Below are 26,394 nucleotides of genomic sequence, written 5' to 3' on the forward strand. Positions count from 1 at the left end.
CTCCTTCCCTTCAGCTCTCTCTTGGTCCAGCCAGCAGCTACCTTGCCCAACATCCGTTCTGTCTCCTCAACCAGTCGTCTATTCTTTTGATGTTTCAGGCCTGTCTGCCTTTTCCAAAGAACCCTTTCCAGCATTTTAGTAATCATTTGCTGGTAATGATCCTATCCAGCAAGTGAGTCAACATTTTCTGCTTTGGGGGTTGGCTCTGTTCATTTCATTTTCGACAATCGGTGTTGTCAGAACAGGGATTTACTACAGATGCAGAGAAGCAAATTCCGAGGAAAACGCAAGTTAGGAGCTTCAAATGCAAAAGGTTTCTCTGTGGCAGGGAAATGACTGATAACTGCAGGATCAGGTGAACTTTTCTAGAGACTGTCAACCAACCAACTGTGTGTTCTGGACGTGGCCACTTGCCCAAGTCATCAATTTTCACCACGTTGTTTGGGTGTGTGTTAGAAATCTGATGTGCTGGTATTTATGCAGTTGGAAGTGTTGTTTCACCAACGAGCAGTTCAAATGGGGAATGCTCATGTCTTTACACAAACATCCATGTGCTTTAAAATTGCCAGTATTCAGGAGTTCCCTGGCGGCCTGGCAGCTAAGGGTTCAGCTTTGTCACTGTTGTGGTTTGGGTTTGATCTCTGGCCTGGGAACTTCTGCAGGCTGTGCGCATGGCCAAAAAAGCTAATATTCAGGAAGGAATGTCTTATCAGTACATATAAAACAGTGCTTTTAATGATTTTAATTGCCTAGAAAAAATGATTTAAAAAATTGTTTCCCCCTTTATGCTTTCAGGGATAAAATTAAGTGAAAGAATTAGACACTAGTTATATACGTGTATGATCACAACTGAATAAAGAAAGGTGAGGCTATAGGGTAAACACTCTATAAACCAAATCAGTGCTTTCTGGGTGAGTACAAGAAATGGTGAAAAGGATGTAACAGGGATGATACAACTGGGAAAATCCACTGGACTGAACAATAGTTTCAAAGTATCTAAAGCAATCCTTGGAAGGAAATGAACTGCTTTTTATTTTCAAGTGATGGGGTTTATCATATGGTGCCTTTGTGTAAATCAGGAAAAGGTACCCCTCCCTAAGGCGGGATGCGTGCCTGTCTCAGGGGGCCGTCCAGTGAAGTACAAGGTGGACATCTGCCCCAAGGCACAGCCTTCACATCTAGGTGCCTGCATGTCCAGGAAACAATTCCCTGGCAAACAGAAGTGATCTTAAAAAGTAAAGTGACCTGAAAAGTAACCCAGCTGGTATATGGTAGAGAAAGGGACTAACTCCAGAATTGTTGCTTGAACTTAATCCTGATCAGGATTTTTTTCTTTGTTTTTTTTTTTTTGTCTTTGCCACTTCTAGAGCTGCTTCTGCAGCACATGGAGGTTCCCAGGCTAGGGGTCTAATCGGAGCTGTAGCCTCCAGGCCTATGCCACAGCCACAGCAACTTGGGATCCAAGTCACGTCTGCGACCTACACCACAGCTCACGGCAACGTCGGATCCTTAACCCACTGAGCAACCTCATGGTTCCTAGTCGGATTTGTTAACCACTGAGCCACGATGGGAACTCCAGGAATATTTATTAATGGTCTTTTCTATGAAATACAGAGCTATGCCACAATATTTACGTATGACAAGGATCCCACCCTTAGGTAGATGATTATAATCCAATATAAAGCTAGTTTATTGGTCATCACTAGATATTGTGCTATTAACTTCTCAGAGAAGTGGGAGGCCTTCATTAACAAAAGAAAGCAAATCCAAAATACAACAAAAAGCCCCAAAGCAGTTAACATTGCTCTTTAGGTGTCATGAGAAGGTCAAGGTAGAGAAGGTCATTATTTCCATTCTGCCCACTGAGAACAAAAACACACAGCAGTATATTCATGGGATTCACCGGTGGGTTCTCTTAGGGGTGGAGTTTTGAAGGGAATTGCTTGCAACACTGCATCCCAAATCACCATGTCTCTTGCATGAGGTGGAGACATGCATCCTAGACCTGCAGAAAGTGCTGACCCCCCAGGACAGATGGGATTCCAAAGGCGGGGCTGGTTTCTTCCTCATCTTCCCCTCAGACAGTCTACCTCCACCTGCCCGCTCAGCCAGCTCATCAAAGGGAAGACGGAGGCCATGGACGGGGTGTCTCTGCTTCCCGTCCTCTCGCCCATACCTGGGAGCCCATCTTGGGCTTCTCCACCCAGGTCACTAAGACAGAGTGCCATTTTCTGGCCTCTCGGTCCTTTAAGTCCTCTTAGGGTATCCTGCTCTCCACCAATGAGCTCTTCAACCTCTTCCCCTCCTGGGCTTCTGTCTTGAGCTCTTAATGATGCTCAAGTCCTCCACTTTAATAAAACAAAGAGCCCTATACACCCCAGTTCTCCTCCAGCTACTGCTTTGGCTCTCCCCCCCCATTCTCCACCAAGCCTCACTCCTGCCCCCCTCACTGCACTCAGCCTAGAGCGCCAAGATCACTCCCACCTTCCTTCTGCTAATCTCATTCAAGGATTGTGGTCAGCTTGCACCTACATTTCCCACACTTGATGCTGTGGACCCCGCCTTCCTCTGTGATGTACCATCTTTCCTCGGCTTCCATGACCCAAGACGCTCCTGTCACACCTTCCCTCTCTCGGGGTGGTCCTTCTTAGTTTTCTTCTTGTTCTTCTTTTTCTCTCCTCACCCTGCCTCAAAGGATGTGAGCAAAGCTCAGCCCTTAGCCTATTTCCCTTCTCTCTCGCCACACTCCCCTGGGCTCTGCATCTATTCACATTGGTCTCAACCGCCAGTCTGATGACTCTTACATCATTGCCTCTGGCTCAGAGCTTTGAACAGAGCAAACTGTGTCCTGCACAGATCGGGACTAGGGGGAGCCCAGTGGGACATTCAAGGCACACATTTTCAGGAGACACTTTCCTTCAGGTCCTGCAGGTGACCATGCTACATGTGCAAGGCCCTGGGAGTGAGCATCTCTGGAGTTTGTGCCTTAGCTGCTCCGTGGTCCACGCCCTGCTCCTGGCCATCTCTGCCTGGCTGTCCCACAGGTACCTCAAACTCGGTAAGTCCTCATCTCCCTTCCCCTTCAAAGCTCTTTCTGTGCCCTCCTCCTGGTTAACGGCAACACAGCCAGCTCAGACCAAACCCTGGAGGTCCTCCAGACACCCCTCCCTCCCATCCTCCATCTCAGCCAGTTATCAAATCCCGTCATTCTGTTTCCTCAATATCTCCTCAATCTGGACTCTTTCCTCCTCCCTCCACCACCTCTGGTCAGGCTGCCATCAGCTCCATGCTGCAGCCAGCGTAACTTTTCTAAAACACTATCTGATCACAGCTCTGCTTAAAACACCTGGAAGGAGCTACAGGCGACCTCCAGATCCTTGCTCAAGCTTCCCTCTTGCTAGAATAGCCTCTCTCCACAGCTCCTCTCTGGTCTCAGCTTAAAGGCCGCTTCTAGAGCTTCTTTTGCCCCCGTGGCTGGTGAAATGCTCTCCTGGGTTGAGGAAAGCCTTGCACACAGGTGGTGTTTGGGGACTTACCATTTGTCCCTGCTTCTCAAGGGCAGCATCACATATTATTAATTGGTGAGCAGCCAGCATAACCTCAGTGCTCATCTCATAGAGAGTGTTCAACTGGTATCTATCAAATGCATGAAAAATTTAAGGAATCCCAAGTATGGACTTCAAGTCTGTTAGTCCTGAATTAAGCCCCAGATCTAACACCTAAATTTAGGTGCAAAGCTCCAGGCTTTGTGCTGGAGCTGGCACACAATATATGGGGATATAACACGCCTTGAAGCTGTCTGTGTGTCCTTGGGAAAGTTAATAACCTCCTCTGAGGCTCAATTTCTGCTCCATAAAATGGAGAGCATAATTCTTCCCTGTAATTGTGGATGGATCTGTGCTTCTATAACCATCTGCAATTAATACAATGCTTGACCCACTCTTCTCTTTCAAATCATACACTGAACTCCAGGAAGCCAGAATTAAGTCCTATTCCAATTGGCACCCCTAGTGCCCAGCACTGGATTAGATGGATTCTTATTGGGAGCACAATATATTAAATTTTTTTTTTGCCTTTTAGGGCCACATCTGCGGCACATGGAGGTTCCCAGGCTAGGGGTCAAATTGGAGCTGCAGCTGCCGGCATATGCCACAGCCACAGCAACTTGGGATCCCAGCCACATCTGTGACCTACACCTACAGCTCACGGCAAAGACCAGATCCTTTAACCCCCTGAGCGGGGCCAGGGATTGAACCTCCATCCTCATGGATACTAGTTGGGTTCATAACCCACTGAGCCACGAGGGGAACTCCCTCGCAACAGAAGTCCGCTGGGACCATGTTTGAGGGGAGGCAGCCAAGGTAAAGAAGGAAGGAGGAGAAGGCGATGCAGGGAACGTGAAGGAGGGGGAAACGGGGAAGAGAGAAACGGAGCGGGGATGCTTTCTCTGAGTCTGTTTATGTTACAGGAGGCTCATCTGCTTTCGAAGGACTGGGCTGAGGACACTCTCTTCCCCCCAGAGATAACCTGCCCGGATGATTCTCGCTTCTGTGGCAGCAGGGAGGCACGGGGACCCATGTGACTGGCCCAGGTCCTTTATTGGAAACAGCTGTGCAGACGGCAGCCCCAGGGCTGGAACTCAGGCAGAAGATTGCACAATCCCTGGGGCTGTGCTTCGGATGAGTTTCTAACGTTGTTTATGTACATTTACGTGTGTGTGTGGGTTTCCTGGGTCTCTTCTGATGGCAAGGAGGCCCAGCCTTGCAAAACAAGCTCAGAATGTGCCTTGTATTTTGTTCTTGCTGATAGTAATGGAATGTACCAGCCTCCCAGCGCCAGATCTGGGAGAAACGAGGAGCTGAAAACAAAGGAGACATCCAACCCCAGTGACTCCTGCCAGGGCGCATGCAGGGGGTGAGAGGTTAAAGCCGGGGAAAAAATGACTGCGGAGAGTTTCAGTGGGTTGAGGTATTGATTGAATTCCATTCGGAAAAGACAGATGAAGCAGAGTTATAGTTCTTCTCTTCCATCTGCTTTGTCCAAAAGCAGTAACAACAACATAGGTGGAATCAATGTTAGGTGCCTTCCAGATAGGAAAGGCACAGTTGAGAGCACATGAAGATTGGAATCACTCATTTTCCGCATGCCTATGAGACACAGGAGTTGAGGTCCTGAAGGAATAGGGGGAGTTGCCTTCAAATCGGTCCCAGAAGGACAGAGAAGAGGCCGTCTGGCATGAGAAACAGGAAATCGAACGAGATCACTGACTCTCAACCTTAGTTGCCCATTAGAATGACCTGGGGAGCTTTTAAAGTCCCGATCATCCAGACTTCATCCCAGACAAATTAAGTAGAACCTTTGGGGTGGGACCTGGCATCAGGGCTTTAAAGCTCCCCCAGAAGATCACGATAGGCAACCAGGTTGAAAAAAAATCACTCGATGCCATGAACTCAGGTCTCTGAACTTCTCCGACATTTCTGTGTTTGAAATTAGTAATCTAGGAACAAAAGTGTCTGCTCCTGGCCAGATTTCTCTACAATTGGATGCGACTTAGTATTGTGACTTCAGCTAGAGTAGTTATTCCCCAGTTATGTCAATAAGGTGTTCTCTGGGGAAACACAGGGAAGTAGACGCTGGTGGTCAAATAAGCATTGAAATGCTGACTTCGAATCTCAAGCTGTCAGGGTTAGAGGGCTCTTGAAGGTCCATCTAATTCCATTTATCTCATTGGTTCCAAAATTTGGTACCCAGACCAGCAGCATTGGCGTTTGTTAGAAATGCTAATTCCCAGGCCCTGCCCCAGACCTGTGCTATAACAAAACTTCCGGATGATCCTGTGCTCAAGATTGAGAAGTGAGAACTGCTGACCTGCTACAGGAATCCTCTCCTCTAATTCTGGCCCAGTGGTTTAAATGCGTTTTTTTGTTTTTTTTTGGTTTGTTTTTTGTTTTGCTTTTTAGAGCTGCACCCGTGGCACATGGAGGTTCCCAGGCTAGGGGTGGAATCGGAGCTATAGCTGCTGTCCTACGCCACAGCAACACAGGATCCAAGCCGAGTCTGCAACCTACACCGCAGCTCACAGCAACTCACTGAGCAAGGACAGGGATTGAACCTTCGTCCTCATGGGTGCTAGTCAGATTTGTTAACTGCTGAGCCATGATGGGAACTCTGGATCCTTAACTCACTGAGCAAGGACAGGGATTGAACCTTCGTCCTCACGGATACTAGTCAGATTTGTTAATGGCTGAGCCATGACGGGAACTCCTTTAACTGGTTTTATCTATCTTTAGTAACATGTAACAAGCCCAGGAATCCTGCCCATTTTGTTGCTGAAACTTCCTTTGATCCTTTAAGATGAAATGGATTTCACTGTAACTTCTGCCTCTGCTCTAGCTCTGGCTTCTGGGCTGACCCAGAGTAAACCCAAGTCCTGTTCTGCCCTTCCAAGACTGCACTGCTCCAGGGCTTCTGCTTTAATAGCACATATGGCTGATAGCTCCTGGGCACTTTGCCCCAACTTACAATAAAATATCCAGGAAGTTACAGAAAAGGTGCCAGCTCACATTGCCACCAAAAACGAAGTCTGAGGGCATAGAAATAAGAGCAAGTTTTGTGAAAATTTATGTTCTCTTGGAGTATGTTCTAACTTTGATACCAAAGGCAGAAATTATAAAGATTTCTAGATTCAACTATAAAATTATAGATAACTTTAATATATTTTTAAAAAGTTAAAAAGTATATGACAAACTAGGAAGAACCTTGAAGACTACCTATATCTGTATCTATCTATACATACATACACAGAGATACACACATATACATATGTTAGACTTCAAGTTTCATCAAGTAAGTACCATATACTTAATGTATAACACAGGGTCTGACATAAAGGAGGTCCTCAAAGCATTTGACTAACAAATGAATGAAGATGAGTTTAGCAAATAGCCGTATAAAAATCCGGGCTAAAACATCCAATAGAAAAACGAGCTGAGGATATATATAAGCAATTAACCAAAGAGAAAATAAATATTTGAACAAATGTTTCACTTCAGTAACAAAAATGCAAATTGAATTAGCACCTATCAAATAGTTAAGCTTAATAATGTTAATGGGAGATGGGTTTTTCATAGATGCTGACTCTAGGGTTAATTCACACAGTAATTAGCGTTTCAGACAGTAATGAATAAGGAGGGCGCTCTGGCACTATGTAGCAAAACTTGAAAATTTTGCACGTTGTTCGATCCAGCAGCCAGCTGTATGCTTCTCCTAAGGAAACACTCATGAATGTGCACAGTGATTTGGCAACAAGCGGACTGACTATGCTTCCTTCATAAAAATAAGCATCTGGAAAGAAATTTCCAAAAAGAGAAGATAGGCAGAAATATTATGTTATAGATTGACAATGGAATATGACAGGGCTGTTAAAAATGATATTGTACAACCACTCACACTGTGAGAGGCATAGAAAGATTATTCCCTGAATATGGTTAAATGATTAAAAATAGGTTATGAAAAAGAATGTTTATATATGTATGACTGGGTCACTTTGCTGTACAGCAGAAATTGATAGAATTTTGTAAATCAAATATAATAAAAAGAAAAAAGAGGCGATAAAAGGCATGCATAATGTGATGAGCAAGAAATGACCAAGTAAAAAAGTTCCCAGGGGTCACTTTAAGTCTCCTTCCTTAGACTGAACATTTCTCAATTCCTTCCACCATTTGTCCTTAAAAAGTGAGTATGCGTTCTGAAATTAGGGCCCGGGTGTGAGGGAAGCCCTGTGGACCATCTCGAAGCATGCTCTTGGGACGCAGGTTCTAATTTCCATACTCTCTTGCTTAGTCTCTGCCAATGCACTCTGCTTTGGCAACGCCCCCTCTAAAGCCCAAGTCTGGACAGCGACAGGGATACCATGGGGACCATGGACAATCTTACCAAGGTGACAGTTCACTCAGTAGAGATGATGGGAAAGACGTTTCAAGCAGAGAAACTGGAATTATGCAAAGGCAGGGAAACACAAAAGATGCTGGCACATTCAGAGAATGCAGAGCGATTCCAGGCAGCTGGAGCCTGTTTGGAGTCATGGGGGAACCTAGCGGGGGCGGGTAGCAGGTAAAATGACAAGGGGAGTCTTTCCAATCCGGCTAAGGATTTGGAGCTTTTCCTTAGTTTTTGCACATCTGAAGCTTTGGGATGGCATGCTGAGATCCCTCTTTTAGAAAGAGCATGGGAGTTCCCGTTGTGGCTCAGCACTAATGAATATCCTGAGTATCATAGAAGATGAGGGTTCAGTCCCTGGCTTCACTCAGTGGGTTAAATGATCTGGTGTTGCCGTGACCTGTGGTGCAGGCCATAGACGTGGCTCGGATCTGGCATTGCTGTGGCTGTGGTGTAGGTCTCCGTGGCTATGGCTCCGATTGGACCCCTAGCCTGGGAACCTCCATATGCCACAGATGTGGCCCTACAAAGACAAAAAAAAAAAAAAAAAAAAAAACCACAGTGGTGGGAAGCAGGGGAATGGTTCAAGCAAAAGAGCAAAAGATACCATTTGCTTCATGAACTCTCTAAATCTTAGGATCAGATGTGTTACTGGTTTGCTATTTAAGTGGCTGCTTTGGAACTTTCTCTTTTATGTTAGCTCAGGGTTTCTGGGTGGGCTGTGAAAAAGCAACAGGACCTTGAGCCCACCCCAGGCCGGAAGAAGAAGATGGGTGGTGACAGTGTCTCTTGCTGTCATCCCATTCATGTTTTCCCTGACCCAGGGCTGGGACAGCTCCGAGGAGGCAGGCACCCATCCCAGGGAAGGATGTGGCTCTGGGCTCGGGCCTCCCCAGCCCTCTGCTCTGCGGTGGGGGCGGGAGGCCCTCAGTTTTCCAGCAGCCTCAGAGGCTCTGCTGGTGATCCTGCGTCTGCCTCTGCGAGGCTGGGCTGGGTTCGCTGAGAAGGACGGAGCAGGCGACTGAGAAGGAAGAACTGCCAGGTTTTCTGTGAGGTCAACATGTGTTTGAAAACAATTCAGAAAGTTAACCAAGAACGCAATTAGGTGATGTTTGTTTTTGTTTTTGTTTTAAAGGAAAAATTCAGAACCTGTGACTCTTGTTCATGAGCACATGCCTGGATGTAGTCATTTTGCGTTTATGGAAAATGTGGTGAGCCCATAAATCAGAGCTGAGGAATTCTTACAGTCACCACCGTGCAAAGAAGGTAGGTCTGCTGTGAGTCTCCCAAGGTTATGCAAAATGAAGGAGAATGCAGACAAAGCTACTGTATGGGCCTCCCTTCTCCTGGAATTCTTTCCTCAGTTGCCATAAGGCAGCCCTGAATTCCCCTTTCTGCCTTATGTGTGACTTGTCTTAGGTAACTCCATGGGCACGTCTAGATGTCTGCGGCCTTCACCATGACCTCCAGGACACAGTTTGCTGCACCTAGCCTCACATTTGTCTTAAAATTTTAGCAGGATTTCTAGAAAGGAAGCCCATTTACAAGTAGGCTGGACAATCGTAATTTGTGACACTGCTGAGAACAGGGTCAAAAGTATCCTAATTTTCAGACCTTCTGTTCTTCACATCTATTATTTCATCTGTTTGGAGAAAGGAAATTTCAAGGTGAAATTGTCTTTCTCCAAAGCCTAGAGAACACCCTTCAAATGTTAAGTACAAACGTTCATTCAAAATTAGCAAATAAGAAAGTCAAGGTAGGTGGGATTGATTAGAAGAAATTCCATCCATTTTCATTCCCTCGTTGTTGGATTTATCCAATCAACCTTTTGTTGTCAAATAATTTTGGTTCTTCGCGCTTAAATGTGATAAGATTTCTCTCTATCCTTCTCCTTTCCTACACGTCTTCTCTGGTTGGCCCAGTTTATAAATTTGTTTCTGCCAAACCGGTCAGCAAAGAATGGAATGTTAAATTTTAGTGGCAATGTTTTTCAGCTGCTTTAAAAAAAATGGGCTTGTGCACTGGACTAGCATGTTCTGTCACAAAAAAATAATATTGCCGAACCCGAGTTTAGAGATCTTATTGTTTCCTCTTAATTTGTTAGATGAGTCTCATGTAGGCTAAAAAAAAAAAAAAAAACCAAAACCCCTAATTTTCCCCAGAAACCAGATGTATAACTTACAAGGCCAAATACCACCCTGAGTACAAAGTTTATATGGGTTCATTTCTGTGACCTGTAGAGTCTGTTCTTTAAAATCTACTCTAGCAAAGGGTTCTTGTTGACTTCCATAGACAAAATACAAATTCCATACATCATGAGAGCCAAACTGGTCCAGCACCTATATGCTCTATTTTTTTTTTTGTCTTTTGTTGTTGTTATTGTTGTTGTTGTTGCTATTTCTTGGGCCGCTCCCTTGGCATATGGAGGTTCCCAGGCTAGGGACTGAATCGGAGCTGTAGCCACTGACCTACGCCAGAGCCACAGCAACGTGGGATCCGAGCCGCGTCTGCAACCTACACCACAGCTCACGGCAACGCCGGATCGTTAACCCACTGAGCAAGGGCAGGGACCGAACCCGCAACCTCATGGTTCCTAGTCGGATTCGTTAACCACTGCGCCACGACGGGGAACTCCTGCTCTATTTTTTTTTTAATGCCATACTTGGCTGTTGTCCCCGACACAACCTGGAGCAGGAATGGCTAGCTGGGCAGCAGCCTGAAGAGATGATGAACGTTTAGACCATATCCCCTCAGCCACAAAGCACCCACTGTCACTAGGTGCACAGGGGAGAGAGGCTCGCCTAACTGGCTTTGTGCTTGTGTTATTAGTTGAGCCGGCGGGGTAAAGATGTGGATATACCTGATACACGTCGATTGCAATATAGTTTGAATTTTTGCATCAACCCTTCAGACAGTAGAAGAGCATGAAGAGAGTTATCATAACAACATCTGCCACTGAGCATTACTGAGTGTTCAACATTAGGCCAAATTTTTTACAAACATTACCTTCTCCAAGCAGCAGCCTATGAAGATTTTGGTACCAACTCTTTTTTTTTTTTTTTTGTCTTTTCTAGGGCCGCATCAGTGGCATATGGAGGTTTCCAGGCTAGGGGTCAAATCAGAGCTGTAGCCGCCGGCCTACACCACAGCCACAGCAATGCCAGATCCAAGCCGTGTCTGCGACCTAGACCACAGCTCATGGCAACGCCAGATCCTTAACCCACTGAGCGAGGCCAGGGATCAGACCCTCAACCTCATAGTTCCTAGTCAGATTCACTAACCACTGAGCCACGACAGGAACTCCCAGGTACCAACTCTTTTATAAAGATGATGTTCAAGAGAGGTTAAGTGACTTGCCTGGAGTTTTCCAGGCAGGAAAGAAGTGAGATTCAAACTCAGCTCTACTTGATTTGAAAGGAGCCCCAAATTAGATACTTTTATTTGGCTCTTGGGTTAATCATAAGCCGGATTCCTAGAGATCAGATGGAAGATGCCAATGTGCTTATAGTTGAGCGTGTATTTGGGCCCAAGCTTTGCTCTGTAGAATTTATGGGAGGGAGACCAGCCCTTCCAGGAAGACATGGCAGTGGTGTGATTACAGCAGAATTGAGGTGGTTTCCAGCATTATTACTGTTGGAACAGAACAAAATATTCTTGTCCTCTGTTTCCTCATTTACAAAATGAGGACTCAGGCTGGATGGTTTCTCAGGTCTCTGCTACCTCCTCCCTCTCTATCTCCTAGTTGGAGACACTCTGTGATCTTGGCCCTGACAGTTTCGGGGCAAATCCTCACCAGGGTGGCAGGTCCTCCTGTGGTCCTGGACGAGTTGAGCCCAACCCCTGCTGGAAGATAGGGGAGTTTTCCGTGGCCCCTGTTCCCCCTCTCCATTCTGTGGGCCTGGTGTCCCGCTCATCACCACTGGCCTGTGTGGCCAAGGAGTGACCGGCCCCTCCCCTGGAGCTGCCTGAGTAAGAACCAGCCCTGTACCTATACCTTCAGAACTCCAGCTCTCGGAAGTTAACCTAACCTATTTCTGCCAAAATCCTTTTCAGAAAAGCAAGCTGAAACTCCAAGTCTTGTAAAAACCCAAATTAGTTAGTTGTAAAATTAATATCTGATTTGTCATAACATGAAATGATAGCTGGGTTCGCGTATCTGGAGTTATTCCAGCTCAACAGAAAGAGAGGGAAAAAGAACGCATGTACGCGACACCATCCATGAATCCTACCGTGTCTCCTGGCTGTGGACGCATCACGGACACACGATCGTATCCTTTCCTTAGTAGGACCCACAGGGCGTCAAGTTTCCCCTGAAATAAAACAAATGCACTGAGATTACATCTGAAACCAGACAGGGGGCCAGCAGAGACATGGAGACCTTCCCATGCTTCTTCAGCCATGGAAACCACACTTTATCAGCAGTTGTCACAGACTAAGTGACATCTCTAAGTTCAAAATGTGGGCCCTGGGAATGTGGCAGGAGAAGGGCACACCCCAGGGGACCCTGAGACCTTGTAAAGTTAGTGTCAAATGAAAGTGTGAAAGATGGACTTTGTTTAATTCCAAAGCACATACACTTTTTTTTCTTTCTTTTTTCTTTTTAAAAATTTTTTTCATTACTCAATGAATTTATTACATTTATAGTTGTACAATGATCTTCACAATCCAATTTTATAGGATTTCCAACCCACAACCCCAGTGCACCCCCCTACCCCCCAAACTGTCTCCTTTGGAGACCATAAGTTTTTCAAAGTCTGTGAGTCAGTATCTGTTCTGCAAAGAAGTTCATTCTGTCCTTTTTTCAGATTTCACATGTCAGTGAAAGCGTTTGATGTTGGTGTCTCATTGTCTGACTGACTTCACTTAGCATGATAATTTCTAGGTCCGTCCATGTTGCTAAAAATGCCCGTATTTCATTCTTTTTAATGGCTGAGTAATATTCCATCGTGTATATGTACCACATCTCTGTTATACTAAGTGCAGCTTTTCCCCCATGAGATCATCTGGCTGCAGTGCTTCCACTTAGATCTTTTTGAACAGGGTTTCTAAGCTGTAAGTTGCAACTCTTCAAGCCCTCACAAAATAATTTTGTGTATAAGGAGCAGAATTTTTTTTTTAATTTTCTAAAGTTTTACTGACATCTAGTTGATTGACAATGTCCTGATACTTTCCACCGTACAACAAAGAGATTCAGTTATACATGTATGCAATCCATTCCCTTTCAGATTATTTTCCCACATAGATTGTCACAGAATATTAGGGAGAGTTCTCTGTGCTACACAGCAGAGGACCAGAATTTTTTAAGAAATAAAAGAGTATATGAAAGAAAATATTTGAATCAATTGCATATGGTGAGGGTAAGTATTATTTTGTGAAAAAAAAAAAGGTACCAGTTAGATGTGTATGGATGTGTATATGAGTGTGTAAATTTGAGTGCACGCATGGGCCTACATGGGGCCAAATGTATTTCCTCTTGGGTATGTTTGAAAACACTGCTCTGGAAGAGGCCTTTGAACGATAATGCTGAAAGGCTGGGAAACTCTAGAAACTTCAAATTCCTGGCCACAAAGCTTTTGAAGTGGCAGCATCAGTGTGAAACCGCCACCTCGAAGACTTGGTGCTCTGAAATTATTTTCTGGGGGTTTTTATTCAGATAAAAAAAAAAAAGTGCCCTTGAACCTTTATCAACTCTTGCTCGAGTTCTTGTGGGTTCCACTTTGTCTTGCTCAGGGCAATATTTCTCATAGCTCTTGGCCAAGTATTTACAAAAACCTCTAAAAATATTTTGAAATGACTTAGAATGCTGGGAAGGACTCTGCTGGGTTCAGCATGGTTTTCTGCATTAAATGGTTTCAATCATCAGTTAAACGTTTTCCTAATTGAAGGTTCTTTGGGATAAGCATTTATATTTCAGGATATAACTGGGTGGATTTCCTGGATGAATGCATCTTTTTCTTTCCCCCTTTTTTTAGGGTGGTAGAACTCCTGGTATTTGGCTTTGTAAGTCATCCTGCCCTCAGTGTTTTCTGCACTGATCCCTCAACTCCTTGACAAATGAGGAGCAGTGAGATGGGGCTGAAAGAAAACGGGGCCGGTGAAGAACTGTATTAGTTAACTCAGCAGAAACGTCAAGCTTCATGCAGACCAATGGGCAGAAACTACCTAGATGTGTAACCCAGGAGCATGGGTTAGGTTTTTTTGTTTTCGTTTTTGGTGGCACCAGATCATAGAGTGATATTTAAGTGCAAAAGGACTGGATTCACACTGTTTGTGTTCTGAGGCTACCCTTCACCAGCTCTGCTGCAGCCTTGGATAAACTGCTTCATGTCCTTAAGCCATATTTTTCTCATGTTCAAAACAGAGATAATAATATGGTCTATAGATTTGTTAAAAGGCTTACAATTAGATATTGAAGGAAGATATTTGTCTCATGGAAAGTATTCATTCCATCTCATCAATGATCATGGTAAAATCATTAAAATGATAATCTGGGAGCTCTGTAGAAAGATGGAAATGAATGTTTTGCAGAGTGTAAGAATCCAATAATTTGCACTTTATAAGCATGGACCTACCATCCTCCATTCTGGGCTCCTCCAACTGGATTTCTCCCTTGCGCTCTGGCTTCTATAACAATGTTCGATGGCCCTAACATGTCACCAAAGCTGCTTCATGAAGGCCGCTCCCAGCGTCTTGGGTACCCAATGCCTCGGCCACTGGTGCCCTCATTTAACTTGATTCTTTAGAGAGATCAAATGTCCTGGCCCCTCCCTTCCTCACTGTCCCTTGGCTCTGCCTGCTCGTTCCTGCCTCTCTGATGAGTCCTTCTCAGCCTCTTTTGCCCTTGCCCTCTGTCTGCACTTGATGCCTTGGTGTCTCCTTCTTCTGGTCTCCCCTTCCCAGAGGCTGAGGCCTCTCCCTTAGTCCCACAGGTCAATCTTCCAGCTCAAATGTTCTATCTTTAGCTTAGTCCTCTTTCGAGCTCCAGATCCAATTACCTACCAGATCTCAGCTATGATATAAACATATCACATGTTTGATGCTTATAAACATATAAAAAACCAAACATCTCATATTGAACTATTTTTCCCCAACCTGCTCCTCCTTTTGCAAGCCCTGCCTTGGTTCATGGTGCTGCCCACATCCAGAGGAGCAAGCTGGACTCCAGAGGGCCATCCATACCTTGACTTCCACTGCCAACCCCTCACATCCAAATGTGACCAGGTCTTGCAGATGTCCACTCTGTCACAGCTCCCCCAGTTGCCTCTTCCTGTGCAGCCCTGCCCCCTGTCTCCATGGTGGCCTAGGCCTTCATCATCTGTCACGCATCCTGTGAACATTTTTCTGACTGGTCTTTTCCCTCCAGCCTCCCAGTCCTTTCTACTGATGGATTAATTAGAGATATCATGGCTAGCTGGAATGGAAGCTTTGCTGTTAATAAAATAAAACCAAGAAAATCTTCCTAGCAGTGTGAATTTAGGCAGGTTACCTAATCTCTTTGTGCCTTGGTTTTTTTCACTTGGCTCTGAGGGGTAGTAGAAGTTCCTAATTTTGAGGGTGGTGGTGAGAAATGAAGAGGTGAGTGTGTGGGAAGCACTCACCTGGGACTGTGCCCGATTGGTGGTGACATGCTTTATCCAGGTAAGCTGCTGTCGTGGGCTCTTCTGGCCAAGGTGAGACCAGCTAGTTCAGTTTGTATCCTCAGTGTCCTAAGTTCTGAATATCCCACAAATGAACCCAAAGTCCCCATTCCCTGTGTGGCACAGAAAATGATCCGGGTAATCTATACACCTTATTACTTCTTTCTACTATATCAGGTAGCTTTTCATGCCAGAACTGAGGTAAGCTTTAGAATAAGAGTTGTTTATAACCAAGAAGAAGATTAATTATTATTATTATTATTTTTTTTTAAAGAGAAATGCAGAACACAGACTCCTGAAACCTTGATTTTCTGAGAGGAGGCAGTAGTCTACCAGTTCAAGACAGTAGCTATTGGGCTTATTAATGACATCCCTTTGGGGCCAGAAGAGCCTCAGCGGATTCTTCCAAGCATCTCTGGGCTCTGTCCCCCACAGACTGGGGGGAGCCTTTGAGTTGCCTCCATGATTTCTTCTCAGATCTGAGTGTCCTGCATGCTCAGGCCTTTCTCCATGGTGCCTTCAAGACACTGGTCCTCACTCTCCAGCACCAGTGCCGAGCTGCTCCGATGAACCTCAGTGCTGTCCCACCACCTGGGAAGCCTCCAGTAGGGGGTATCAGCTGATATTGAGAAGTAGTTTGCTTTCCTACAGGATTGACATATTTTTACTACAAAACGAGACATTTACCAATGGCAGGCTCCCAACCTCCACCTCGGCCTCAGACAATCAATACCTTTCAATCCACAAAGGCTGGCCAACCCTTAGTTCTAAGTCAGAGCTCCCTTTTGTTTCTGCCCAAACCAGAAGACTGCCCCCTCAGGGGTTTTGAGGCCATGCATTAGAGCATCCTGGGGGATGGGCTTTGTGGCTGGTTTTTTTTTTTTTTTGGCCAGGCAGCAGCTGTGTCTTCTCTTCTGGTTTGTCTGCCTCAGCTGCTTGGAAGTTAGTCAGAGGAGGAGAATTTTGAGGGTAGTTCAACTCATGGGGCTGATAGAGACTAACGCTAAGTTTTTATACCTTAAAATATATGGTAAGGAGATCCTGTCGTGGCTCGGTGGTTAGTGAATATGACTATGAACCATGAGGTTGAGGGTCTGATCCCTGGCCTTGCTCAGTGGGTTAAGGATCCGGCATTGCCATGAGCTGTGGTGTAGGTTGCAGACGAGGCTTGGACCCCTCGTTGCTGTGGCTCTGGCATGGGCCAGTGGCTACAACTCCGATTAGACCCCTAGCCTGGGAATCTCCATATGCCACAGGAGCAGCCCTAGAAAAGACAAAAAAAAAAAAAAAAAAGGTAAATACTGCAACTCATGCTTCTTTCCCTCAAGGGAAAGAGATTAATGCAAAAGTTGGAAACTTTCCCTACATACACACTCACAGGGGGTCATGTTTCTTCCTCTTTTTTTTTTTTCTCTTGGTCTTTAAACAAATGTTTGGAACCATTCTAAAAAGTAGCCAGAGAGGGACCAAAAAGTCTGTTCAACATCAAGAGCTCATCTGCCAGCACTGAAGACTTCAGTGTGTCCTGCTGGGTTATATCCAGCTTCCTTCAATACAGTTTCACGACTGAATGTTGCTTGATTACAAGGTCAAGGTGCCTAAGGTCAAGGACGACAGGTTGGCCTGATGGAAAATGAACAGAAGACCGCCCCTTCCCAGGCACTGCAAGCAGGCTGGTCTGGCTCTCTTGCAGAGAGCAGCCGGTCTGCTAGGCCAGCCTGGGTCTGGCTTTTGTCCTTCAGTTGTCATTTCTGTCACTACCAGTCACTTGGGGGAGCTACTGGAAAAGGAGAAAAACCCTTTCTCTGAAGGTCACAAGCCTTCCAGCAAACCAGAAAACAGTCCTGGTTTTAATCTTTCTGGTGGCCATACATCTGGGTATTACTTAACTCGCCTGAAATGGTCAGTCCCAATTTAACGAGAAACACGGGATTGCTGTAAATCCGGGGGGTGGGGGTGAAAACTGAGCAAAGAACATTTCAGGCCAAATATCGGAAAATTTCCTGATCATGAGTCTGGAATGAGGAAAGGGTGAAGTGTGGTCAGTGTGGTCAGCGCCTTAAATGAGCCTGGGCGACGCGGAGAGCAGCCCATTGCAGACTCCTTAGCACGAGAAGGTTCCTTCTGGGAGGGCTTAGCCACTGGGCTTCTCTGCCCCTCAAATCTATTTCCTGGAATGCATGAAAAAGCATTTAAATGTGTTTAAAGGCATATAGGATTCTGACCACCTTCCCTGGGGAACCAGGACTCTTCTCAGTACCTCCTGAAGGTTTTGTGCTGGGAGGAGGGGTTCTCCCTGTTTCTAGAGGGAGTAGAGAGCAGGTGGGTTACCCTCCGTGAGCTGCCTGCCTCCATCCACTGTCTGGGTTTCTCTGCCTCCCTTCCTCTCCACCTTGGAAGCCGGACCTCTACAGACGGCACCATCTAGCTCTCCCTGGTCTGGCCAACAGGTGGCACCGGAAGGAGATGAGAGTCAATAGATGAATGGATAAAGAAGATGTGTGTGTATATATTATATACTATTACTATCACTCAGCCAGAAAAAGATGAAATAATGCCATGTGCAGCAACATGGATGGACCTAGAGATAATCACACTAAGTGAAGTAAGTCAGATAGAAAAAGACAAATATCAAATGATATTGCTTCTATGTGGAATCTAAAAAAATTGATACAAATAAACTTATATACAAAACGGAAACAGATGCACAGACATAGCAAATGGACTTATGGTTATCAAAGGGGACATGGAAGGAAGGGTAAATTAGGAGCTGGGGATTAACATATACAATTACTATATATAAATTAAGTAACCAACAAGGACCTACTGTATAGCACAGAGAACTATATTCAATATCTTATAATAAGCTATTAGGGAAAAAACCTACAAAAGAATCCATACATATATATGAATATGGATATAGATCCCTGAATTTATGTTCATATAGCTGAATCACTCTGCTGTAAACCTGGAGCTAACAAAACATTGTAAATCAAATATATTCCAATTAAAAAAAAAGAAGGTGATGAGAGGGCAAGATGGGAGGGGGGATCCTGTACCTGTGTCTTCTGTTCCTTCCCAGACCCCCACCTCCATCAGTGTCTGCGTTCTTATAGGAAGGAGTCTGCAAACATTTTCTGTCCAGGGCCAGAGGGTACATATTTTAGGCTTTGTAGGTTAAGAGGGAAACTCAAGGATAGTATGTAGGTGCTTATATAATCATTTAAAAACACAAAAACCATTTCTAACTTGTGAGCCACATAAAAACAGGGAACAAGGTGGGTTTAGATTACTGACTCCCTCTCTATGGCTCCAGCTCCCATTGGGTGGCCTCTTCTCCAGGGTGTAGCTCTCTCTGGCTCCATTAACACCCTCTCCCCTCCTTGGCTTTCAGGCTTAGGGATGTAACACCCCTCACTGTTGCTAGTCCCTGGGTGCCTCACCATTGCTGCTGGTTCTTTTAACCCCGCCCACACCTGTGTGAGTTCAACCCTTCTGAGTGTGCCTTCAGTTTCCTGCCAGGACTGTGACAAATCCAGCGAGAGTGTTCAGCAAAGGGAAGCAGCGTTTACAGCACATCGCGAGGCTGAATGTTTGCCCAAGACCTAGACGTTGTGGCTAGAATGGGGTTCATCATGGACCATGCAGTAGGTTAAACAGGATGAGGGCTGAAATTCTGGTAGTAAGTCTTCTCTTCCTCTGGACTACTGGTATACATTATGACTTCTGAATTCCTTTCTGTGCTTCTACTTTCAAACCTCCTTGCTCTAGCCCTGCCTTCCCCCAGCTGACCCAGAAATACATAAACTGCCCTCTTTTCCTCTCCTCTCTTCAAAGAGATGGCAAGAAGAAGGTCACCTTCCTTGGCCCGAGAGTACCAAAGTGATCTGTGTAGGGGACAGGAGAAAGTTTACCTGGCATGATGCTCTGGGAGTGGTTTCATAATTACATCCCACGCCTCAGCTCTTTAACCACAGATGGTGGCATCCCTATTTCTGTGCCAGGTACAATGTTGTTTATTGGTGATTCAAAGATGAGTTAAGCATAATTGGTGCCTCCGGGGCGGGGGTGGTCAAATCTGGTGGAGGGAAGACTCATAACCAGGAGCAGTGATACCTTCTCCTACCTAGTGCAGCATGCTCAGTAAGCATTGGCACAACCTGCTCCACCAGCAGGAGGCGCATTCACACTGTCTCATGTCCTAACAAGGGGGTCCTGCTGAGGTGTTTGGCGAGCCCACCAGCATCACAGGTTTTTTTCCATCTGGCTTTTTTTTGGTGATTCTTCGACACTCAGATTTTCAACCACGTAACATTAACCCAGCAGCTGAGTTTGTGGGAACAATGGATCCATGTGAAACCTAACATGGTCCCCTCGCTGAGACGCCTGACAAATCTCTGGGGTATGACCATAGTTGTTTTGCCACACCCCACAGTTCATGCCCTGAGGGAGCCCCTTCTGGAAGGCTGGCTGGAACTACAGGTGACAACTTCTTAACTGGGCTTCCAAAAACCCAGGTTGCTGGGCTCCACCCTGAAAATTGCTGATGCCGTAGATCTGGGTTGGATCCTGAGAAAATTCTTTCCTAGCATGTTCCTGGGGGATGCTGATGCTGCTGGTCCAGGGACCACACTTTGAGAACCAGGGTACATACAGAATGACCAAAGGTTGGGGAGCGGGGGCTGCGGAGGGAGCAGTAACTGGGGGAACACAGGGGTATCACTTAGGGAGTTTGGATGTGAAATTTGAAAAGGGAGGTGTTGGGGAAAATAGCAGTGTCACTTTATGAGAAAAAGTGGGCAGGTTGCAAAGGCGAGGGGAGCCTCTGAAAGGAGATTGAGTCATCAGGTTTGGGAATTAGCCCTGGGAATTTGTATTGTTAAAGCTCTTCCATGTGATTCTGATCCTCAGTCAAGTTTGAGACCCTCTGTATATTCAATATCCAGCAGTACTTGGCACATAATAGATGCTCAACACATGCATCTTGAATTGATACTAACACATACTCTTTGAATTGATACTAATTCAAGTGGGTGCTGGGAGTGTTTTTAGATTTCTAAGTGGAGTTGTCTATATCCTCACTGATTTCATAGACCTCAGTCCTAACCCACTAGTTCACAGATGCTCTCCAGCAGCAACTGGATTCTTCTAATAGAATTAATGTTCTCTCAACATCCAAGATTGCAGAGACGAAAACCTGGCTCTCACTAAACATGTATTAGTCATAAGGTACAGATTCCTGCAAACGACATAAGAGAAAATCCCCTTTCTTCATCTTTGAGATTCGACTTGGCTCCTTCCTGTCTGAGGATGCATGCACGCCACTGCATGTTCCACATTAGAAAATAATTAGAAGCAAACAGCTGTGGGCCAAGCAAGCTACATTTTGCCCACATTTTCCCAGAGTTCAACTTATTGCCTAAGGGGTGGAGGTGGGGGCGAAGCTTATCTTAAAAAAGAATCTCACTGCTCTGAACACAACAAACCAAAACAAAAAGGCACTGCCGTGAGTGTGAGCATGAAGTAGCTTGGCTGAGCAGAGACAACTACCAAGACAATTTTGCTCCACTGATTAAAATGCTTATTTCTTTCAACATCATGGGAGAGGGGCTGCTCTAAAATTAGCGAATATCTCATTGAATGATGAGCATTATTTTTGTTGTCATTAGAAGGATAAGGGTGTGTGTGTGTGTGTGTGTGTGTGTGTGTGTGTATGGGGTGGTGATGTGAGCTGGTTCGTACTTTTTTTTATTTTTATTTTTTGCTTTTTAGGGCTGCACATGCAGCATATGGAAGTTCTTAGGCTAGGGGTCAAATCGGAGTTGCAGCTGCCGGCCACAGCCATAGCAACAAGGGATCTGAGCTGCATCTGCCACCTAAACCACAGCTCACAGCAACGCCAGATCCCCGACTGCCAGGGATCGAACCGGCACCCTCATGGTTACCAGATGGATTCATTTCCGCTGTGCCATGACAGGAACTCCCCGGTTCTTTTATTGAGTCTTTCGTTTGAGGAGTTGGCCCAGTTCTATCTGCTGCACAGAACTAGAGGTTGTAGACTTGAGTTGGAGCCTTGGTTTCCAGCCCTGGGCAGAGCAAGGACTCTACTTACCTCACTCACCTCCCCCTGGTGGGAAATGAGCCCATGGGGACAGATTATGTCAGGCTTTTCAGTGTGATTTTCTAATGCTCTCTGACAACTGTCATAGTGCAGATGCTTATAAGCAAGACCGACGAGCAAGGGTATTGAGTGAATCACATGAATTCAAAGACATCTGCACCCAAGAGAAAAAGAGAAAGGGAAAAGAGGTCTTCAGGAAGCATTAACTGCCTCCTCCGGCTAAAATTTGCCAATAAGCCAAAGAAGGTTTTAATTAAGCTTTGGACATTGGGGGGAAGAGGGACACCAGAGAAATAAGGGGTTTTGCTCATAGCCAGGAAACGTGACTACTGGATCACAGGCCAGCTCAGTCCTGATATACCAGCGCTTGGCTTGAATAAAGGGGACTGGGCTTACATTATGGCAAGAGGAGCAGGGATTTGGCATCAAGGAGAATCCTGCCATTGTTAGACTATGGAAGTTATGAGACGTTACTGAAAATTATAAGGATCTTCTGGGGTTACTATCAAAGTCACTTTCTCCTAGTCCACTCTCATTCCATCACTTTGCCATGGCGAATTAAAAAAGCCCAGCTCCCACTCCTGGGCATATATTCGGAAAAGACAAAAACATAACGCACCCCGATGTTCAAAGCAGCCCTATTTACAATAGCAAAGACATGGAAGCAACCTAAATGCTCATCAACAGATGAATGGATAAAGATATATTCATGTATACATAATGGGATACTACTCAGCCAAGGAATGAAATGATACATTTTGCAGCAATGTGGGAGGACCTAGAGATTATCACTCTAAGTGAAATGTCAGACAGAGAAAGACAAATATCATATGATATCACTTCCATGTGGAATTAAAAAAATGAAGCAAATAAACTTTTTACAAAACAGAAACAGATTCACAGAAAAGAAACTTGTGGTTACCAAAGGGGAAAGGGAGGGGAGGGATAAATTAGGAGTTTAGGATTAGCAGATACACACCAGTATATATAAATGAAATAAACAACAAGGACCCACTGCATAGCACAGAGAACTATAGTCAGTATCTTGTAATAACCTATAAGAGAGAAGAATCTGAAAAAGAATATGGAATATATATATAAAAGGGAACCACTTTGCTGTCTACCTGAAAGTAACACAACATGGTAAATCAACTATATTTCAATTTTTAAAAAAAGCCCAGCTCTCTCCTTGATATTGTGACAACTGAGAAAGCACACCCTTACACTTTCAAGTCCATGATTTTAGAAATTTCTTTGTGATAAGCTGGATTTTGTTTTTTTATCATCTCAAAAGATACTCATTCTTACTATGTAAGTGTTTTACCAGGAGTGGATTTTTGAGTAGAAAGAGGCGCACCTTGATCGGAGAGTACCACTTCCGGGGGGAGGAGGGCCGGCGCATGTTGTTGTTGAGATTTCGGGGTTCGGGGAATTCATACTCCTGTTCTGGCATCTTGACTCTTGCATTCTTTGCCTTCTCCAACTTGGCACCTTCTTCTGTGGAGCCCTTTTCTCCCCAACGAACCTAAAGTTAAGTAACATACCAAAAAACCAAAGTGACAAAATAAAATAGGATGCCCCTTGGAGAGTGGGGATTACCACTACCTGCAAGGTGTGCCAGATTCCTCTGGGTTCTGAAGGCAGGGAGAGAGGGGTGGTGTGGAACCAGGGAAACAGGGAGGGTGGAGAGGGGAGCAGAGGGAGCAAGCCAGGGGCGTGGCTATTGGGGGAAGAACTGTCCAGGCGGGGGGCACTGCACGTGCAAAGGCGTGGTGGGACCAGGCAAGAACTTTGGACTTTACTCCATCGGGAGAGAAAACCATTGTGGGGAGGGGGATTTGAGCCAATGAGTGAACTGCTCTGACTCCCAACGGGCAAGATATGGAGGTGCACAGGTAAGAGGCGGTACCGGGCACCTCTCCATCTGATGCCTCACAATCCACATCCCTATTAGATCTCAAGTGGGAAATTTCACCAATTTACTTTGGTTTGCTGTCGCTGAATGGTCAGCACATAGATATGAGTACATGAAGCCGTCCCCTCACCTCCATCCTTTTAATGCCTCCAACGCCTCGCCCTCCATAGTAAGAGGCATCTACAGTTGGCCACTTTTTCTTAGGCAAACCATCATCATCTTCTTCCTGCAGAGAGATTGGGACACATGAGGGAAGCAGAGCACCACAGTGGTATGTATGGGTCCACTGTGGCGAAGTGGACAGGACATGACTGCCTGGGTGAAATCCCAGGGCTACCACCTACACTGGGGCCTTGGGCAAATCTCTTAACCTGTCTTAGCTTATTTTCCTTGTCTGTGATTGCGGTGCAATCCTGGGACCTGTTCTCTTCTGCATCTCTACTCTTTTATAGGCTGTCTCATCTCGTCCCGCCTACATGTTAATGACTTGTGAATTCACATCTTCATCCCTGACTCCTCTGAACCCTGGCGACTTGGCCCTAACATCTCCTCCTGGGGAACTAATCCACATTTCAACACAAAGAAGACCTTGGAGGGAGGGTCATGGCCGTGAACAACAATAACCTGAATAGAGATGAATCTGTCAAGTGATGATGTAATAATCTGTCTTCTATCTTATATCCTTTTGTTTAGCAGAAACGTACTGAGAATTTAATACATGTCCTTTTATAAAAACATATAAACAGATCTTTTTTTGGTGAAAAAATCTTTTTATTTTAAGATAAACAGACCTTTTGATCTCACTTTTGTTTTTTCTTTTGTGGCCACACCCGTGGCATATGGAAGTTCCTGGGCCAGGAACTGAATCCAAGCTGGAGCCGTGACCCGTGCCACAGGTGTGGCAACGCTGGATCCTTAACCCACTGTACCAGGCTGGGGATCGAACTGGCACCTCTACAGAGACAAGTGGATCATTACCCCATTGCCCTGCAGCGGGAACTTGTGATCTCACTTAATTTGACTGTTGAAGAAGTTCCTCTAACCGTTTACTCTCTGGGTGACCCTATGAAAATTAGTGATTTTTTTCCCCCTGATATACTGTATTTTTTATCTTAAAATAAGAATAACTAGTAAATTTAAATTTGCATTTTTTCTGAGGACTAAATGAGAAATGGTCAATAAAAAAAAAAAAAAAAAGACACGCTGATTTCCCTACCTCAGATCTGTTCCTCCCATAGTCAGCCCCTCCACCCCATCTGGGAGTCACTCTTGAATTCTTCCCCCCCCATGCCCCTCCCCCACCGCACCTCAGTTTGCCAGCAAGTTCTATTGACACAAATTTGTAGCTACTCCAACTCTACTTGTATCACCACCTCCACCACCCTGGTCCCAAGGCCCCATAAATGTCCTCTTGGCTCCTGAGGTAGCTTCTCCTGGATACTGACTTCCCTGCTGCCCCCTTAGTCACATACAATCCATTCTGCACAAAGCAGCAGAATAAATTCCAAACCCGGACTCTGCCTTTCGAGCTCCGGCCTTGGCTCACCTCCCCAGCCTTCCTCCTTACCACGCTCTCCTCCTCCCTGCATTCCGGAGGCTTGCCCTGTGTCTAGCCCTTGAATACCCAGCCTGAGCGCACTCCTGTCTTGGGGCCTAGACACGAGCTGTCCCTTGTCCAGGAATGCTTTTCCCCCTGGTCTTCTCATGGTTGGATCTTTCTTATCACTCCTCAGAGAGCTCTTCCCTGGACTTCCTTCTCAAGCAGCCCAAGTCTCTTCATCCCATCAATCTGTTTTCTTTTTCATTACAGCTCTTATCATGGCTGGATATTTATTTATCATCTGTCTCTCCACACTGGAATGTAAGTTCCAAGGAAGCTGCCATTTATTTGTCCTATTTACCATTGCACTGGCAGCTCTTGGACCAGAACCTGGTACGTGGTAAATGCCCAGGAATCATCTGCTGAATTTATGAACAAATTCAACGAGAGGATTCAAATAAAGCAGTTAACGCCATGTCTGCAACGTAGCCCAGTGACACTTACTATAGCACTTACTGTATTTTTTTAAGATGAAGGGAGAAAATGGGAGGAGCTTGTAAGTTTGTGGCTAGAAAAGGGGAAGGATAATTAGCAAAACTGTTCCTCATTTTGGTACTGTGATTGCTCCTGGTGTGGGGAGAAAAACTCACCATCTATGGTCATGGATGGGCTGTTGGGTGGTGACCTAGTTTCCCTTTTGGATAGGGAACGGAAGCTGGAAAAGGGGGCTGCAGCGCAGAATGAGCTCAGACCAAGCCTGCTTCCCACAGCCTTACCCTGGAGGCATTTGGGGAGGCAGAGGGGAGTCCCATATGGGGCCACCACTGTGTGGAAAGCGGCGTCTCACAAAGGGGCAAGGTACAAAGCAAGGGTCGGCAGAAGAGAGATCAGAGCCAGAGTAGACAAAACAAAACAGTAATATACAACATGTTAAGACTCCCAGGCTGAACTGCTGTGCTTGCAATGGGCAGCCTTCTTTCTTTCTTCCTTTTTATTTATTTGGCATATGGAGGTGCCTAGGCTAGGGGTCCAATCGGAGCTACAGCTGCCTGCCCACACCACAGCCACAGCAACTCGGGATCCGAGCCGTGTCTGTGACCTACACCACAGCCCACAGCAATGCCAGATGCTTAACCCCCTGAGAGAGGCCAGGGATCGAACAAATCCTAGTCTGATTCGTTTCCACTGTGCCATGATGGGAACTTGGCAGGCTTCTTTTTAAACATTAAGAAAAATGAATATA

At 45.5% G+C, this 26,394-nt stretch overlaps 1 protein-coding gene across 1 annotated transcript in view; it reads right to left on the minus strand.

Moving 5' to 3' along the window:
• The window catches only part of ANTXR1 (ANTXR cell adhesion molecule 1), a 243,486-nt gene that overhangs the window by 43,682 nt on the left and 173,410 nt on the right, over positions 1 to 26,394 (minus strand). Inside the window, exons 15-17 of the mRNA XM_047781884.1 lie at positions 23,742 to 23,837; positions 23,054 to 23,221; positions 12,168 to 12,248 (exon numbers count right to left, since the gene is read on the minus strand). Coding sequence (XP_047637840.1) covers positions 12,168 to 12,248; positions 23,054 to 23,221; positions 23,742 to 23,837 — 345 coding nt within the window. The remainder of the gene's footprint in view (positions 1 to 12,167; positions 12,249 to 23,053; positions 23,222 to 23,741; positions 23,838 to 26,394) is intronic.

This window comes from Phacochoerus africanus, chromosome 5 (assembly GCF_016906955.1).
Source record: "Phacochoerus africanus isolate WHEZ1 chromosome 5, ROS_Pafr_v1, whole genome shotgun sequence".
Taxonomy (NCBI): domain Eukaryota; kingdom Metazoa; phylum Chordata; class Mammalia; order Artiodactyla; family Suidae; genus Phacochoerus; species Phacochoerus africanus.